General features: G+C 39.0%; 1 protein-coding gene across 1 annotated transcript in view; it reads left to right on the forward strand.

The window, feature by feature from the left end:
* Window positions 1-18,143, forward strand: part of CLCA2 (chloride channel accessory 2) — a 38,187-nt gene that overhangs the window by 12,653 nt on the left and 7,391 nt on the right. Inside the window, exons 7-13 of the mRNA XM_004752661.3 lie at window positions 1,546-1,776; window positions 2,600-2,777; window positions 3,760-3,866; window positions 6,174-6,398; window positions 8,955-9,225; window positions 12,262-12,432; window positions 16,279-16,512. Of these exons, the coding sequence (XP_004752718.1) occupies window positions 1,546-1,776; window positions 2,600-2,777; window positions 3,760-3,866; window positions 6,174-6,398; window positions 8,955-9,225; window positions 12,262-12,432; window positions 16,279-16,512 (1,417 nt within the window). The remainder of the gene's footprint in view (window positions 1-1,545; window positions 1,777-2,599; window positions 2,778-3,759; window positions 3,867-6,173; window positions 6,399-8,954; window positions 9,226-12,261; window positions 12,433-16,278; window positions 16,513-18,143) is intronic.

The raw sequence follows: 18,143 nt of genomic DNA on the forward strand, positions 1-18,143 counted from the left end.
GATGGATCCACAACGTGCACATGTGAATAAATATAATACAATGTGACAAGGCTCCAAAGAGGTGTGAGTTGCTGTGGGAACATTGATGAGGCAGTATCTAGGCCGTAGAAGAAAGTAACTGAGAATGACTTCACTGAGAGAATGAACTTGGAGTTAATCTTGAAGAAGGAGGAGGTACTTGCTAAGTTAGATAATGTGAAGGAGAAAAAGGGAGGAAGGCCAGGGAAGGGATGAATTTGTGCAGTGGCCAACAGGCAAAATTAGAAAAATGTGTTTGGGGGAAGTACATTAGCTAGTGTGGTTATAACTAACATTGGATGTGTCTAAGGAAATGGCAGATAAGTTGGAGGGATAATATGAACTGGAGAGAAATTTAAGACAGTGAGCTGATAGGACTTTTCAAGAATATGGGGACTGATAACAGAGGGGTAATAAAAGACAGCTCTAGGCTTTTAGCTTAACTAGTTGGGAGTGGAAATCCTGATTAATAAGAGTGAATTAATTATAAGAAAGAATGATGACTTGATGACATGGTTAGCAAATAGGTGCTATTTACCGAGTGCTGGCTAGAAGTCCATTTTGCAGATGAGAAAACTGAAGCTACAAAAGATGAGCGATTTCTCTATGGTCACATAATTAGCAAAAGTTGAAGGCGGGAGTCAAAGTTCTTGCTTCATCCACTCTACCAACTTCTTCCCCAATACCGTATAAGAAACAGCATTTGGGAAGGGAGGCAATGAATTCAAAGTGTCTCAAGTTTGAGACACCTGTGGGATGTTAAATTGGTGATGTTTCCTAAGCAATGTGAAATGTAGGTCCAGATATTAAGGGAGATGTCTGGGTTGGAGACAGAGACTACAGTGATCCCTGAGCTGGTGGTCACTGCAGCTCAGCTTACTGCTCGCACAGCCTTCAGAACAAGTGACCCTGCTGAACATCAGGATTATCACCTGCCCAAACCTGGTCGTTAATACCACTCTGTAACTGGTTAACACTTCGAAGTATAACTGTACTGCCATATATGTATCTCAATTGATCCTCATAGCAATTCTATTTTCATAAATAAGAAAAATACTATTATGCCCACTTTATAGATGAAGTGCCCAGTCTAAGATGACCACAGTAACAGAGCATAGTGTGAGCACACATATCCTAACTGCTACCTCTCTCTATTATCAGGTCTCTTTGCAGTGTCTCCTGTTACCCAGACTGGATTTTAAAAGAAGCAGTTACAAATCTGGTTTTAACTGGTTTCAGAGATCTTGAATTCTGAGTTGGAGAGAAAGAGTGGGATGATGTGTTCTTAGATAGTGGTAAATGTAAGCAGGGTTCTAAACCATGCCCCCCTCCTTGAAAAGCATTTATTTTTTGCAATTAATCAAACAAGATTCCAGCATTGCATCACACTTTATAGCTCAAAAAATTACAATCTGACATTGCTAAATGATTCGCATAAATATTTGCTGATGGAGTTGTTTAGTCATACTTTCATCTACAACCAAATGTTATTATTTTTCTTTCTTTTTTTTCCTTTTTGGGACATAGGCTGAAAGACTCCTTAAACTGCAACAAGCAGCAGAATTCTACTTGATGCATATTGTTGAAATCCTTACCTTTGTGGGCATCGTCAGTTTCAACAGCAAAGGGGAGATCAGAGCCCAGCTACACCAAATTAACAGCGACGATGACCGAAAGCTGTTGGTTTCACATCTGCCTATGACTGTGTCAGCAGAAGCAGAAACCAGCATTTGCTCAGGGCTTAAGAAGGGATTTGAGGTACAGTAGAGCACCCCCTGCCTCAAATCACCATCACTTTCTTTCCTTCATTTTGTGGTTATCTGTTTTGGGGTTATCTGTTCTGATAACAGATTCTGATTTGGGGTTATCTGTTACAGTGTGGTCATAACAGCCTTAACTGTAAGAGAGTAGCGATGGATTATTTTAAGGTCAGGAACCATATCTTATTTAGCATTAAGCCCTATGTGTCTAGCAAAGTACCTGTCACGTAATAGTTGCTCAATAAATGCTTATTGAAGGAATGAGTAAATAAATAATAAATACAATGGTCAAGACTGGGGGACTTCAGCATCATCTAGACAATTTCTAACATTGTCCCTATCCATTCTGGGACTGTCCCAACTATAGCCATTTTTACCAGGTTTTCTGGTCAAAATCAGCTTGTCTGTCTTCTGTGTGTAGTCATTCTAGACCTATCTAATTCTAATGCATAGCCAAGGTTGAGAAGTCCTCTTAGTGGTCATTCACTGGACATCAGAGGCAGTGATAACACATAAGAATGTGCCCCCATATCCTCTATCATGGACCCTATTCTAAACCAGGGGCATGCTGTGATGATTCGAACAGGAAGAGTCCCTCTCCACAAGCAAACCAGTAATGGCATGTAGGGTGACAAGTCCTGTGTCCTGGAATGGAGTGAGTTGAGGACGGAATGGGGATGGGCATGGAGAGCAGCAAGCCACAGAAGACCTCAAAGAGGCATATGCCTCAAAGGTGGAGAATCTGGAATGAGTTAATTCTTCTGTTTAATAAGAAGATTTGAATTATATTTCCTTCTAAATGACTGGTACTCTGTGTTCAGGTGGTTGAAAAACTGAATGGAAAAGCCTATGGCTCTGTGATGATATTAGTGACTAGTGGAGATGATGAGCATGTTGGCAACTGTTTACTCACCGTGCTCAGCAGTGGTTCAACCATTCATTCCATTGCCCTGGGTTCATCTGTGGTTGAAAATCTAGAGGAATTATCACATCGTACAGGTAAATATATTTCTACAAATTTATAGTTTAGAGTACTTGAATATTTAAAGCACAACCATGAAGCTTAGATGATGTCAATAAAATGTGTGGCCTAAGTGGAAAAAATATAGAAACAGTTATCTTAAGGAAAACAACACAGAAATCATTGTTAAAATCTGCCAAAATTTTGCAGACTTTTTTTTTTTTTTTTTAAGAGAGGGAGAGAGAGAAGGGGGTGGGGAAGGGGTAGAAGGAAAGGAATCTCAAGCAGATTCCACTCCCAGTGGACTATCTCAAGACCTTGAGATCATGACCTGAGCCAAAATCAAGAGTTGGACACCCAACCAACTGAAACACCAAGGTGCCCCAAATTTTCCTAACTTTTAAATATTTTCCTTAGAAGGTGCCAATTATATAGATACAATGAAAATATAATTTTATCATTTCTTTGTTAAACCAATCTGATCATATATAATCACAGAGGTAAAAATTTTTAAGATTAAATGCACTAACTTCCATGATAAGGACACATACCATATTGTAAGATACATATTTTTTTGTTCCAAATGAGGCATGAAATAATTTTATCTTATATTCCTTATAATTAATAAAAATGACTATTTCTGACTTAAAAACTGAAAACTGGATTTTATTGAATTACTATTGAAAGCAATGTTTTCAGAATATAAACGAAAATGTAAATATATAGCAATGATAGATAGCAATTACCCTAGGCTGTCTAGAAATTACTTTATTTACAAGAATATTTAATAAATATCTATCCTATACCAGATAGAGGCTTAGACCTTGACATTATGGCTGTAAACAAAACAGATAAAACCACTCACCTCTGCTGCTTACCATGTGGCCGGTAGGATACTATGCAAAGCAAGTCAAGCCCAACTCCTTCCCCATAAGAAAGGTTGTTGAAAAAGACCTAACGTGTTATTTTTCGTTTTATTTTATACATTTTAATAGTTAACATCCTAATCACGTATTTCAGGAGGTTTAAAGTTCTTTGTTCCAGATGACTCAAACTCCAACAGCATGATTGATGCGTTCAGTAGAATTTCTCCTGGAACCGGAGACATTTTTCAACAACATTTTCAGGTCAGGTTCTGCTTGGTGCTACACCTACAGACTGGGCTGGAGGGGCAGGGAGGAGGAAGCAAGAAAAATAGATGAATTTTGCAAACTGCCTCATTAATCTTATTTGAATACGTAGTGATTCTTGCACAGAAGGCTTTCTTTTTTTAAAGATTTTATTTATTTGACAGAGAGAGAGAGAGAGATCACAAGCAGGCAGAGAGGGAGAGGCAGGCAGAGAGAGAGGGGGAAGCAGGCTCCCTGCCAAGCAGAGAGCCCGACTAGGGCCCTGATCCCAGGACCCTGAAATCACTGACTCTGAAATCCCTGAGCAAAAGGCAGAGGCTCAACCCACTGAGCCACCCAGGCGCCCAGACAGAAGGCTTTTAATGAGCTTCTTGGTCTCACCAAAGCCCAGATTCACTTTTACCTGATGTCTGCTTTTCTTCACCCTAGGAGTAATCTCCAATTGCTATCTCAGCCTTTTAAGGTCTGGAAGCAGAGCGTGCTCCTTCCTAAAAGCTCAAAATGAGGGTGGAGGTGGGGAGGAAGTAAGGCCAAGAAGAAAAGTAAGAAACCGTGTCTTCAGTTTTAGTTCTATAATAACTTTCATCAGTCGTAATCTTTTACCATTTTTGGCTTCTTTAAAAACTTCTTTGAAGCTCCTCCCTCATATTACCAGTATCAACTATTTCATTAAATTCTAAAAAAATTTAAATATCTCTTTGACTACTGCAATTTACTAGACTTTGCTCACAAAGGCTTCCTCAAATCAAGCCATTTTCAAAGGGCCAGAGTTTTTCTAGGCGCTTTAAAGATATTTTGAACCTAACTGAGGGTTTGGACAAAATTTTATCTGCTGTTTCCTTACAGATGGTAAGTGAACCTGCTAAGTTAATGACTTGATGGGAACAACGGAGGCAGTTAAATTATTCTTAGAAAATATTTAACATGAAGATTATGTGTACACTGTAAGGCAATAGCCACAATTCCATCATTAGAAGTGAGAAAAGGTGAACCATAAATGAGAACATATATTATAAATTAGATTGCAATGGGCTCTTCCAAATAATCTACCATGTAATTTCTTCTTTAATAATGTGAAATAAAAACAAATGTTCAAGAAAGTTTTTTAAAAATTTAACAAAATATTATTCATACGGCTCAAACTAGCCTCATGTTCCCAAACTTGGCCACCGCTCCCCAGTTATATGTCATTAATCTCACTAGACCTTGGGCAGAAACTATACCTAAATCCTCTTCAACAGCTCAGGCCCAGCACAGAATGTGTCCTGGTAGTCAGCAGTCCACAAACACTTGTAAAATAGACTTCAACAAATAATCCACAGTGTTTCTGCTGTCATCTACCAAAAATTTTACATGCTTCCAAGTTTGGGCAGTATTACAGAACATTACGCAGCATGTTTATTTAATAAATAAAAATTTTCCAAGTTATTTACTGACTTGTGTCTGTTGTGACTACACAGTGATTAAGTGTGGGGTCTCTGATGTCAGCTTGCCTGGGCTCTATCCCAGTGTCGACTCCTTGCCATGTGACAACTGGACACAGGACTTCTCTAAGCTGCGGTCTTCTCATCTGTGGATGTGGATAACAAAAGTACTCACCTCAGAGGGTTTTCATGAGGATTAAGTGAGATAATATATGTAAAGCATTTCGCACAGTGCTGTCATGGGCTTGCACTCTGTATGTGTTGTATACATACACACACACGTGTGTGCACATGGCTTATGGTGAATGGTTAAATAATAATTTTAATGTACCCAAGACCCCTGAAACTCAGTGTTTTATTCCTTATTAAAATATATAAAAGTAGGGGTGCCCAGGTGGCTCCATCATTTGAGAGTTGGCTTGATCTCAGCTCAGGTCTTGATTTCAGAGTCATGAGTTTAAGCCTCCCACTAGGCTCTGTGCCCATAAAAGTATCTGAAGAGATAATGTATAAATTAAACCCTTCGGCACACTCACAAACAAAAAAATTTTAAGAAGCTTGTTATTATAATTGCTGAGGCTAATGTTGATTTGGATAAGAACTAGTATGAGAACAGCTAAAATCTCTCCGTAAAAAATAACGAAGGGACACTTGCATTAACTGTAATATAATATTTTATATCTTTTGTACTCCTATAGTATATAACATTTTGCTTTGGCAAGGTGTTTTTATGAAAAGTAATTTATCTAAATATCGTACATGTCAATAAATTATTTTTATTTTTGCCCAGTTATTTGTGTTTGCCCAGAAATAAAGAAAAAGATGAAAAGTTTATGCTTACACTAGAAACTTTCACATATATGTGTATTTTCTCAAACAGCTCCAAAGTACAGGTGAAAATGTTAAACCTCACCATCAATTGAAAGACTCTGTGACTGTGGATAACAGTGTGGGCAATGACACTACCTTTCTAGTCACATGGCAGACCAGTGGCCCCCCTGAGATTTTATTACTTGATCCTAATGGAAGAAAATACTACACAAATAATTTTGCCACCAATCCATCTTTGCAGACTGCTTGTCTCTGTGTTCCAGGAACTGCTGAGGTAGGTACTGTGAGCTTGTTCATAATGATGACTCGTAGATAAGTACATAACTTTCAGTTGAATCACGTAATTAAGTGTACTTTATAAAGAAATCCTATCCTGATCAAAATTTTACTTTAAATTCATACAAACACATTTTGTGAATGTTAAAAATTAAGAGAAACAACTAAGGTATGTTCAAAACATCAAATAATGGATATCAAAGTCTTCTCTCTTCATAGTAGAAATTAACATGTGCATAGTACAAATAATTTTTTTGCTTACTTTCTTCTTTGCAAAATTCACACAGTTATCTATATGCTTAGCAAAAAAAAAAAAAAAAAAAAAAAAAAAAAACCAAAACAACTATGCCTAGAATTTATAATATGAATATATGCAATACATGTTTTTGAGAATCTGCTATGTGCTGGGTCTTGTTCTGGGTGCTTTACAATAAAATAACCTGGTAGGAATGAGAACAGCGTACTCAGCATATAGGAATGATGCACAGGCTTTGGGGGAAGGTGACTGCTTCTTGAAGTTGAAACATCAAAATGGAAATATGAAGGATAAAGAGGCCAGAGGTGTCAACGACATTCTCAGCAGAGGAAATAGCACATAGAAAGGCTCAGAAAAAAAGAGAATATAGCTCTTCATAGAACTACAAGTAGGTCAACATGGATGAACTACACAGCAGCATGGAAGGTGGAGATTTAGGGGAAAGAAAGAGAGGAAGTGATGAGGTTAGACACAAACAGGAGCCATGTCAGCAAGGGCTCTGTATGCCCAAAAAAGCAAGAAGAGCTTGAGTCCTAAAGCAAAACAGAACCACTAGTGGTTCTCAGCGGGGTGGTGAATTAACAAGGTCCATTCGTACACTGCCCAAGTGCAGTCCTTCCTCAGCACTATCGGTTCTCTTGGGTCCCAGATCCCTGTTGCAGCCTCTGCTGGGGCTTCCCTGCATCTGGGCTTCATCTCTACCCCACTGATTCTTCTGAAGCATCTGATTAAACCTATCTCCTATTCAAAATTCATTGGTGGTCTCAGGATAAAATCCATGTGATTACTGATATATATCAGGCCATTTATGTTATGACTTTTGCCCAAGCTAATTTCTTAATCCTCTTCCCAAACACTTTCTGCTCTGCTCCTCCTTACTTTTTTCTCAACTCATCATGTTCTTTCCACGTCATGTTCTTTGTATAAAAACCAAGAACACTACCTATTTTTTTGCCTTTGCCTGACCTCTTAGTCTGCATTAGGTGCCCTGTAGCAAAACAAACATTACATCCAAAGAGAAGGTTTTGATATGGAAATTTGTATTAAGTGTCTGTTACTGATGTTATGATTATAAAAAAAGAAAGAAAGAAAGAAAAGAATAAATAGATGATCTTAATACTTGAATTATGCCCTCAGAGGAAAATAGCCAAGCACATGAATCCCAATGAAGTAGGCTGGGTAGGGTGTGGTAGCATCTTTACTTTCCACATTGAGTCAAAACTTAACCACTTGCTGTTTTCTCTTTCCTCTCATGCTCTACTGTGTTCCCCCTGTTACTTCTAGGGTTTAATAAGAAGCAACAGTGGGATGTGTGGGAAGCTCAGTCAGTTGGGCCACCAACTCTTGGTTTAGGCTCAGTTCATGATCTCACGGTTATGAGACAGAGCCCTGCATTAGGCTCCGTGCTGAGTGTGGAGCCTGCTTGAGAGTCTCTCTCTCCCCCCCACCATGTGCCCCTCCCCCCACTTGTGCATGCTCACTCTCTCTCTCTCTTTCTTTCTCTCTCTAAAAATTAAAAATAAAAAAAAAGCAACAGCAAGAATGGGAAAAAAGGATATTTATATTAATCTTATCCAAAGAACAAATTTCTGTTATTTGCAGTTTAAGCTTTTTTTTTCTTTCTTTCTGATATTCTTTTGCAGGTTTTCCCCAGGCTACCTAGACAGGTAAAAGACAATGGTAGTTAGAAATATTTCTATATATTCCTCAGCACAGACATTGTAGAATACTGGTTTATTAAAAAACTGTATTCCATTTCTTGGTCTTCAGTAGTGTATGTGGGTTTTGTTGCTTGAGATTTCTGGATATCAGGGTGGGGGTTGAAGGACATGAAAGGAAGGAAGGATACTATTGCTTTTTAATCGAATTCACATAAATCATAATCATCGACTTAGCTTACTGTAATTTTTTCAATTGTAGAAAAGGAATAAAAACATTGAAATTTCTTTTGGGTGAAGAGGCTCAAATTAATATTTACAAAATACTTTGAAGCCAGACACATCATTATTTTCTAAAAATGTGAATTAAAATATGTCTTCCCTACAAAGAAGTTCATGGTATAATTCCCTAAAGAGTTACCTAACAATAAAAGTGGGTTGTTCTGTGAAAGCCATGTAAACAGTGAATTGTTATTCCTTAACAGATCTTACTTTTCCTGACATTCTTCTGTAGTTAATTCAGAAGATACAGCATCAACAAAATAAGATTAAAACCCCTAGGAGCTTAGACTTATGTGCTAAAATTAAGGGTTGGTTTTTTCCTTCACATGTGACAAAACAAAAAGACTTTGTTTTGCAGCCTGGGCTCTGGACCTACACTCTGAACAATACCCACCATTCTCGTCAAGCCTTGAAAGTGACAGTGACCTCTCGTGCCTCCAGCTCAGCCAGGCCCCCTGCTACTGTGGAAGCCTTTGTGGAAAGAGATAGCACCCGTTTCCCCCATCCAGTGATGATTTATGCAAATGTGAGAAAGGGGATTTATCCCATTCTTAATGCCACTGTAACCGCTATAATTGAGCCAGAGGCTGCAGACCCTGTTGCACTGGACCTTTTTGACAATGGAGCAGGTAACTAGGAATGTCATGTCGTTTTTGTCTTTTTTCGCGTTCTCAAGAGCTGTTGTGTTATGATGCTGCCATATCAATCTTAAACTTATCTGTAAAAGTCCTTCAATTTGATTATTTTTCTCATCGAATCATTTGAGATTTTCAAGTCCTGAAGAGAGTCACTGACGTACTGAGTAGTTATGGGTCCCAGCTGCACAAGGAAAGAGAATGTGAACTCGGGAAGTATCCTTCAGGTTCCTTGGTGTGGCTGTGGGGTGGACAAAAGGGTGGGAGGAAGTAGCTTGACACCTAGGTCTTAGTTTTTGTTTGGCCAGTGACACTAGCAGCTCATCGAGGTCACAGAGAACAGGCTTTTATGTCCTCGGGACATGGCCATATTCCTCTAAGGTTTGCCAGCTGTATTATTCACTGAAATAACAAGATTGGACAATTAAAATAGCAAATGAAAACTCAAGAAGTAAGATGCAGTGGTGATCTCCTCAGGCCCAGGAGTGAAGAGAAAATTGGAAACTGCTTGTATGACCCAGGAGATAACCCCAGACTATTCTTTAGCCAAGCAGCAGGGATGATAAGAGGGAAGAGACTGTGTTTATGAGTTTACATGTGTGATTTGTTCACAAGATGATCAGGCCAGCAAGCCTAGTGGAATCATAATGGAGGTTTTCCCACCACTGGGAAAACAAAGTCAAAGAAAGAAAAAAAACAAACCCTGCTTCAAGCACTCATTCTGCACATGGAGTTCAGAACCTCGTCATCACACCTCACACACAGCACAGCATCAGGCCGGGAAATAGCAGCTTCTAGACTCTTTCTGACTCCTTTTGACTTAAAAACAAACTCCTTTGTTGTTTTATCCTTTCTGTTCTGTTCTTTACCTAAATTAAATTCTCAGAAGGACAACAGAATCTCAGAATCTATGTGGGTAGCCACAAGTATTTGATCTCCTAATAAACCACACTCCTGCACTCTGGTGTTTGAAAGATAATGATTTTTTCAAGAGTCTTGGTTTTGGCAAGCTGCTAGCATCTTGCTATGGCAATCCCCTATGATGTCTGTGAGACAAAAGTTCATTCAAAGGATTTTAGTTCAAATCTACCTCAGAGGAACAGCAGAGAAGTCCTCTCATTTTGCCTGTTGGAATGGATCCAAATGAATGTCTCGTGCTCTGATTGCTTATCCATGGCCACACCTTTTAGTTTCTGTATATAGTCCCAAAATACACTTTGCAGAACGCTTCTCCTTTGCTTCAACCTGCGGGCTAGCCTGGAGAATAGATCCTGTTCTCTTAGGAGAGATCACCTGAGTCAACCCAGCAGCTTTTATATTTATTCCCTGGAACCATTTCATTTATTTGATGTCTAAATTTATACTCTAGGGGTGCCTGGTGGCTCAGTTGATTAAGGGTCAGACTCTTGATTGTGGCTCAGGTAATGATCTCAGCCTGATGAGATCAAGCCCAGTGTTGGGTATGCGCTGGGCATGGAGCCTACTTAAGATTCTCTCTCTCCCCCTCTCCCTCTGTCCCTCCTCCTGCTCACACTCTTTCACTCAAAAAAATATTATACTCTAATGAAAGAAACAATGGAAAGTATTGCCTAGGCACGAAAGTATAAATTTAGGTTCCCCCCCCCCCAATACTTAACACATAGCTAAAACTTATTTTTATAATGGAAGTAGTATTTATATGCTGTTAGATTCATGAACAATAATAAAATGTATACTTATGAAGTGCCTTATAATTTAAAATGTGCTTTCTCGTGAACACTCTGAGATTAAAAAATGCAACAGTCTTGTGAGATAAGTTGCCCCTGCTTTATAGATGTAGAAACTGCGGGTCAGAGAGATTATTTCACCGCTACTACCTCATGAATCCAGACCTTAAAACCAAGTCCCACGACCTCCAAGCTAGTGTTCTTTCCCATTTCTTTCTGAATCAGGGATTAAAAGAGGTGGATGTAGTAACTGTGGCTTGGAGAGATTTTCCTTTATCATTTCTTAACAAATAGATTGACCTAATTAACCAGTAAACCACTAAATACCAAGATTTTATTTCTTTCCAATAGATAAAAAATTTTTAGACCTATTATGAGAATAAGTTGCTCAGCACTTTTTATTTTAATTCAATATACTCCTACTTTTCTCACGTTAAGGAGTAGCCCTGCCTTTGCAGTGGGGAGTTGAGAGCACTTTAGTAGTGATACAGAGCTAGGGGCCAAGGCAGAGTGTGTGGTGTGAACTGACTCCAAGATAGGACAAGCCATTTGCCTGGGGGTGGGGGCGGGGCGGGCGACTGCACTTGAAGAGTGAATGTGTTCTGCACTTGGGCTAAGCTATACCTTGCACAGCTATCCTGAAGTCTGGGCCTCCCCAGTATTCAGCCATGGACTTGGTTCGCAATTGAACTGCTCTTCAAGGAAAGTCTAGCACTGGCCAAGCTTTCCAAATGCCTCCTGAAGCAAATCACAGTGGATGGAACCAAAGCCTGTCAAACCCCAAGCCAGCAAACCCCTCAGAATCTAGAACAACAGTTCCATGTACCCACTAATGAGGAAATTAATTTCACATTACCTTTTAAACTACCAGATTTTTTTTCATCAGGGCTCTGGGGTGTTTATAAATCCCTTGAAATTATATGAAATGTGTATATATGCATCTATATTTATTTCCTGGAACAGAATAGCTTTTATCTTAAAGAGTCTATAACCATAAGCAAAAAGAATATGTTTGATTTCCATGAGAAACTAGTATTTTCAGTGGTAAGAAGGAGAGCTCTAAACATGATTATTAAATGTTTTATTAGCACTGAAGCCCAATTCATTCACCTTCAGAAAATAATTTTTTAGAGGTTAAGGAATCACAGGGAGAAGTTAAGGAACTGTTGGATTTTAATATTAAAAGTAGCTATGACCATGACTGGATTTGCTAAAATGGGAAGAAAGAATCAGTGTAAAGCTTATTATTTAATGATTTAATCAAATATTAGTAATCAACTGTGATGACAAGTGGTGATATTGAGCTTTCTTTTTATATATGCAGGTGCTGATATTATAAAAAATGATGGAATTTACTCAAGATATTTTTTCTCCTTTGCTGCAAATGGTAGATATAGCTTGAAAGTGCATGTCAGTCACTCCCCCAGCCTAAGCGGCCTAGCCTATTCTATTCCAGGGAGTCGTGCTATGTACGTACCAGGTTACATAGCAAATGGTAAGAATCATGAGCACCATTATTTGAGTAACATCATTTAATATATATATATATATATATATATATATATATATATATATATATCTGGGTGTATGTGTGTGTGTGCGTGTGTGTGTGTGTGTGTGTGTGAGAGAGAGAGAGAGAGAGTAAGAAGAGAATGAGAAAGAGAGATGGAATTTCAAAACCCTTTACGTTTGGGGTGCCTGGGTGGCTCAGTGGGTTAAGCCTCTGCCTTCAGCTCAGGTCATGATCTCAGGGTCCTGGGATCAAGCCCCACATCGGGCTCTCTGCTCAGCGGGGAGCCTGCTTCCCCCTCTCTTCTGCCTGCCTCTCTGCCTACTTGTGATCTCTCTCTATATATCAAATAAAATTTTTTAAAAAACCCTTTATGCTTAAGTAATATCTAATTTGTGCTATCTCTTCAATCCTCAGTGATTCAAAGTAGTCAATCAGGAAGGCAATAGATAACTCCCACAGATATTTGGTATATTCATTTTAGTCATTATTTTGACCTCTTTCTTGTGGCTGTTTCATCAAAATTATTGACAATTAAAAGAAATTTATTGATTTTTTTTTTTCTCACTCACAGCTCCTGTATTTCCTCTATCGAGGTTTAGGCAAGAAAAAGAGGCAAAAGTTGATAGCAGTTGAAAGAAGGAAGCAAACAGCCCAAACAATCCACACAAAAATGAGTTCCTGAATAAATGTGAATTTGGATGTTACAGACAACTGACTGATTCCTGAAGATGTGCTTCTTCCTTTAAGGGAAAAGCACCAAATAAATAGAAGATATACGTCTTTTCTTAACACCATTGTTATAGTTCCTGAAGGGAAGCAGTGGTTAAAGTATTTAGTGGCACGAAAACAGAGCAGCTCCCATTATCTAATGAAGTGTGTGAAGAATGAAGACAAACAAAAATACTCTGTAATCATTTTAAACAATCTCAGAAAGCATTTCTTAACATTCTTATTTCCAAAACTGCAGAATCTTTATGAACACTTTTCATGAATTTTAGCAGCTTATAACTAATTATATTCCATATATAACTTATATTCCATATACATGATTCCAGATTTTTGGTTTTTAAGTACCCTTAAGTAGAAAATAATCAAGATGCTCCAGTGAATTTGCATCTCCTGATAATTTTAGTTTTGCCTAAAATATAATTTACTTTCCTGTGTATTTACTTTGGTTTACATCAAAACCTGTGTAAATTAAATTGCAAGGTAACATGGCTTTACAGCGTGGATATGATTTCACATATAGATATAATACTTTAGTTATAAATAAATATCCCTTCTTTCATTTATACTTCAAACATATTTGAAGGCTTACTAGGTGATAGGCTTAGTCCTAGGAACTTGGGATGGCCAGCAGAATAAGACTTGATTCCTACTGAAGAGCTTGAAGGCTTCCTTTTTGTCTGATATCTTTCTAAAATCTATGTGTCTGAAGGATACACATATCAGCATCTAGTATTCAGTGAGACTGGAAAAGTAATATTCAACTGTATTTTTTATTTGTGTATTTTGTAGAGGCTCTGAGCAGCACAGAAAGAAAAAGGTAGGCTTCCCTAGGCATGTCTACTAAATATAACATTCACTTTATCAGTTCACTTTTAGAAGACCACTTTGAGCACACACTTCATTAAATAATGGGAGCTGCTCTATTTTCATGCCACCAAATCTCCAGACACAAGAGTGCACCCTTCTCCTCTCCAAAGGCCAGTGTCTCTGCTGGATCTGCTCTGGATCCCATCCAGAGGCCTTGAGAGCTCACCCTTTCATGGGCCCACTCTACCGACCCCTCTGAGCAGCATTCAAGCATGAATTATCATCCCATATTTTTAAAAAAATTTATTGTTTGTCTCCCTTCAGATACTGTCCACCTCCCTGTCATCAACTTCCTTGACATTAGTCTAAACTTGCTGCCGACATTTTCTCACCTCCAATTTTGACTTTGTTCACCGCAGTCTGACTTCCACCCAAGCTCTAGCCCTAGTCACCTGTGACCACTCTGCTGTTAAGTCCAAAGAATATATGTCAGTTCTCAGCAGTGTCTGTCACAACTGATTGATTTTGTCTTTGTCATCTCTTGGCTTCTACAATTACCTCTTATGCTCTGGATTTTCTTTTTTTTGGATTGGCGGGGGAGTCAGGCTCCTTTTCTGGCTCCTCCTTTTCTATCAAGCCTCTAAGTGTTGGCAGTTCTCAGAGCTCAGGTCTAAACTTCTTACCCTATCACCTGGAGCCACTCTGCCTGGGTTCGGAACCTTGCTCCTCCATCTACTGCTAGCTGTGTGGCTTTGGGCAAGTTACTTAGTTTCTGTTTGCTTTAGCTGCATCATCTTGAAAAGGGGGGCTGTAATAACTGTACTCTCCTCTAGCATTGCTAGGAAAATTAAATAGTCGATATATGTAAGATAAATAAGTACCTGGCAAGTAGTGAGCCAAGGACTCAATAAATGCTATTGATCATTACAGTTCAAATTGTTATTAGGTAACCTCATTAACCCGTATGGGTTTAATAATATCTATAGGCTAATAACTTCCCAATTCATAAGTTTAAAATTATTAAATCTAAATAAAATCTCTTTTTTGAGCTAGAAATCCATGTCTAACTGGCTCCTTGTCATCTTCAAATAGATATTTTAAAGGAATCACAAACCAGTCTCCTTCCCTTTAGCTTGCTTCTCCTTCCAAGTTGCTCATTTTAGAAATCTGGGAGCGGTTTCTTTCTTTTCTTCTTTCTTTCTTTTTTTTTTTTTTTTTTTTCCCCTACCAACTTTCTCTCCTTCACCATTCCATACTCAAACCTATCACCAGCTTGTATTGATTTTATTTCCAAATCACATCTCAAACTGCCTACTTCTGTCTTCCTCCCCACTGCCGTCACCCAGCCCACCCTGCCATGTTACCCTGTCTGGACTGTTGCAGTGGCTATCTCAACAGCCCAGTGTTTGCCCATTCTCTAATGAGAGCAGCCACAGTGACCTGTTAGGAAGAAATGGGGTCATGTCACTGCCCTGCTTCCCCACAGCTTGTAAGATTAAACTCTAAAATCATTAGAGTAGGTTGCAAGGGCCTTTACGAGCCTCTATGAGTCTTCTCTGGTCTTAAACTACTTGCCTCCTTGTTTTAAATTTTTTCTAATTTCAAGGCTTTTTAGGACCTCAGAGTTTTTACACAACCTGTTCCCTCTGCCTGAGATATTATACTTCCACTCTGCCTGGCTGACTCCTACTCACCCTTTAGGATGCCTTTAAATGTTACTTCCTTGAGAACACTATAAATTATGTACCTGTGTTATTTTTCTTCACAGCACCCTGTCTTTTTTTCTTATGTTTATCATGACTTATAAACATAGTTTTATTAGTATGACTATAAATTCTAAGAGGGATACTCTTTTATCTGTGATTACTACCCTCAAAATATTTATTTAGTGAAAGGATGGATGAATGAATGAATGAACAAATGAATGAATGAATTGTGGAAAAAACAAATTCAATTATTCTAAGGATGTCGTAAAGAAAAAAAGGTTGTGTTGTTTTTTTTTAAAGATTTTCATTTATTTATTTGACAAAGAGAGAGATCACAAGTAGGCAGAGAGGCAGGCTGGGGGGGGTGGGTGGGAAGAAGGCTTCCTGCTGAGCAAAGAGCCTGATGTGGGACTCGATCCCAGGGACCCTGAGATCATGACCTGAGCCGAAAGCAGTGGCTTAAGCCACTGAGCCACCCAGGTGTCCCCAAAAAAAGTTTTTAAAATGTCTCTCCGGAATCTCTCAAAAACAAGCTATTTGGGAAAGGGTTACTTGTTGTTTTTGGCTGTTCTTTTCTTGGTCACAGGCAACATTCAAATGAATACCCCAAGAAAATCAGCAGGCAGGAGTGAGGAGGAGCAAAAATGGGGCTTTAGCCGAATAAGTTCCGGAGGCTCCTTTTCCGTGCTAGGAGTTCCAGCCGGCCCCCATCCTGATGTGTTTCCACCTTGCAAAATCACTGACCTGCATGCTGTCAAAGTGGAAGAGGAGGTGACTTTATCTTGGACAGCACCTGGAGAAGACTATGACCAAGGCCAGGGTAGGTTTCTTGTTTCACTCCCTGTGTTTCTACCAGGTAGCGTTTCTAATAACTATGTCAGGGGTTTGCTGGGTAAAAATAGCTTTGAGGGCTTTGAGCCAACCAAGCTGCAGAGGGTTGTTATGAAAAGCTTTGAGCTGTTGGTAGGGCCTTATATGCTGGAGTGTAGGAACAGGAGCTTGTCAGCTCCCCCAGAACTGAAAAAGCCCTAGTAAAAGAACTGACACTGATCATCTAGCAATCTTGACTGGAAACATAAATACCGTATGTAAGAGTAGTGTAGTCAACAGAAATGGGTTCTGCATTACAGAGCACGGGCTTCTAAATACCGGAGGTTATTTAGTTTTCTGAAGATTAGATAGTGGATAGTGAATTCAAAGATTTACAAGTCACAGGGGAATAATTCCCATAAGTCATGCAAAACTTGGTCCATTTTCACCCCCACTTCTGGCCATCCCTTTTGTTAGGGAGACTAGACCCAGTTCTGTTAGGTGGGCTTTCTTACCCTTGTGTGCATGAACACTGATGAAGTTCTTTCTCAACATTCCTTTTTCCAAGGTCTACACTAGATTCAGGCTTCCTGCATCATTTCTTGATCCCTGTAGCAACTCAACAAAATAACTTTCCTCAGAGAATAATTTTTCTAACAGCTTTGCCATCACCAAAACATGGTTATCATTGATTATACATTAGATACTTTCTTTCCTGTTGCCTCTGATTGAGATGCCTGTAGGAACCAACCTTCTCTATTGAAAGCTTACTTTTTCAATATCAGTCAAAGTGACCACCTTTGGCCTTTGCCAGTCTTTTTCCAACTTGGGTCATCTTTATTTGGCTTATAATTCTTTACCCATTTACTACATGCATCAGAAAGCATCTCAACTACAAATAATTCTGTGCTCCTGAGGAACATCTCTATTGTAGCTTTGTCTTCCTGCTCTTTTATCCAATCTGTCTCTTTGGGTCAGAGAAGAAAGAAGTGAAATACTTTACACTCTGAATTAAGGATTCTCCCATTTTAAAGATTGGAGATGTGCAATGATTGAAACTCTTGGATGGGTATGTCCTTTGTATAAAGGAAAAAGCTGTAATATACATGTCAGGAAAAAAATTGTTCCCACTCTGGCTTTCAGTCCAGCTGTTTGATCTTTGGCCAGTTGCTTAGCCTCTATTGGCTTCAGTTTCCTCATACGGAAAATAGGACTACAAATATTTATTTCATAAGGTACCGTGAAGAGGAAACGAAGTGACGCATATAAAATCAGAGAGGGAAGAGAAAGTATGCCAAGTTTCCTGGGGCGCTGGTTTGTCGCTAAGGCCTTCTATCTAGCTTTTTATTTAGATTTAAGGAGCCACAAGCACTCCCACCTATATTTAAAAATAAGAGTGGTGCCACCTAGTGGCACCTCGTGAGAACCTAGTGTTCTCACTTGCCTCAGTGCCTCCCTTAGAAACACCTCCTGTACTGAAAGAGACAAATGCAAGTTCAGTCTCCCATTTCTGTTGGAAACTGTTTCTTTCAAGAGCCCTAGGAATTTCAACTACACTGCTGAATTAAAAGAGGAGAAAGAAAGTGTGCAGTGTTAGTGGTTATTAACGTCTTGAAAAGAAGAAATACAACCATATGGGAC

The sequence above is a fragment of the Mustela putorius genome, unplaced genomic scaffold (assembly GCF_011764305.1).
Source record: "Mustela putorius furo isolate JIRA1106 unplaced genomic scaffold, ASM1176430v1.1 tig00003853_pilon_pilon_pilon, whole genome shotgun sequence".
Classification (NCBI taxonomy): domain Eukaryota; kingdom Metazoa; phylum Chordata; class Mammalia; order Carnivora; family Mustelidae; genus Mustela; species Mustela putorius.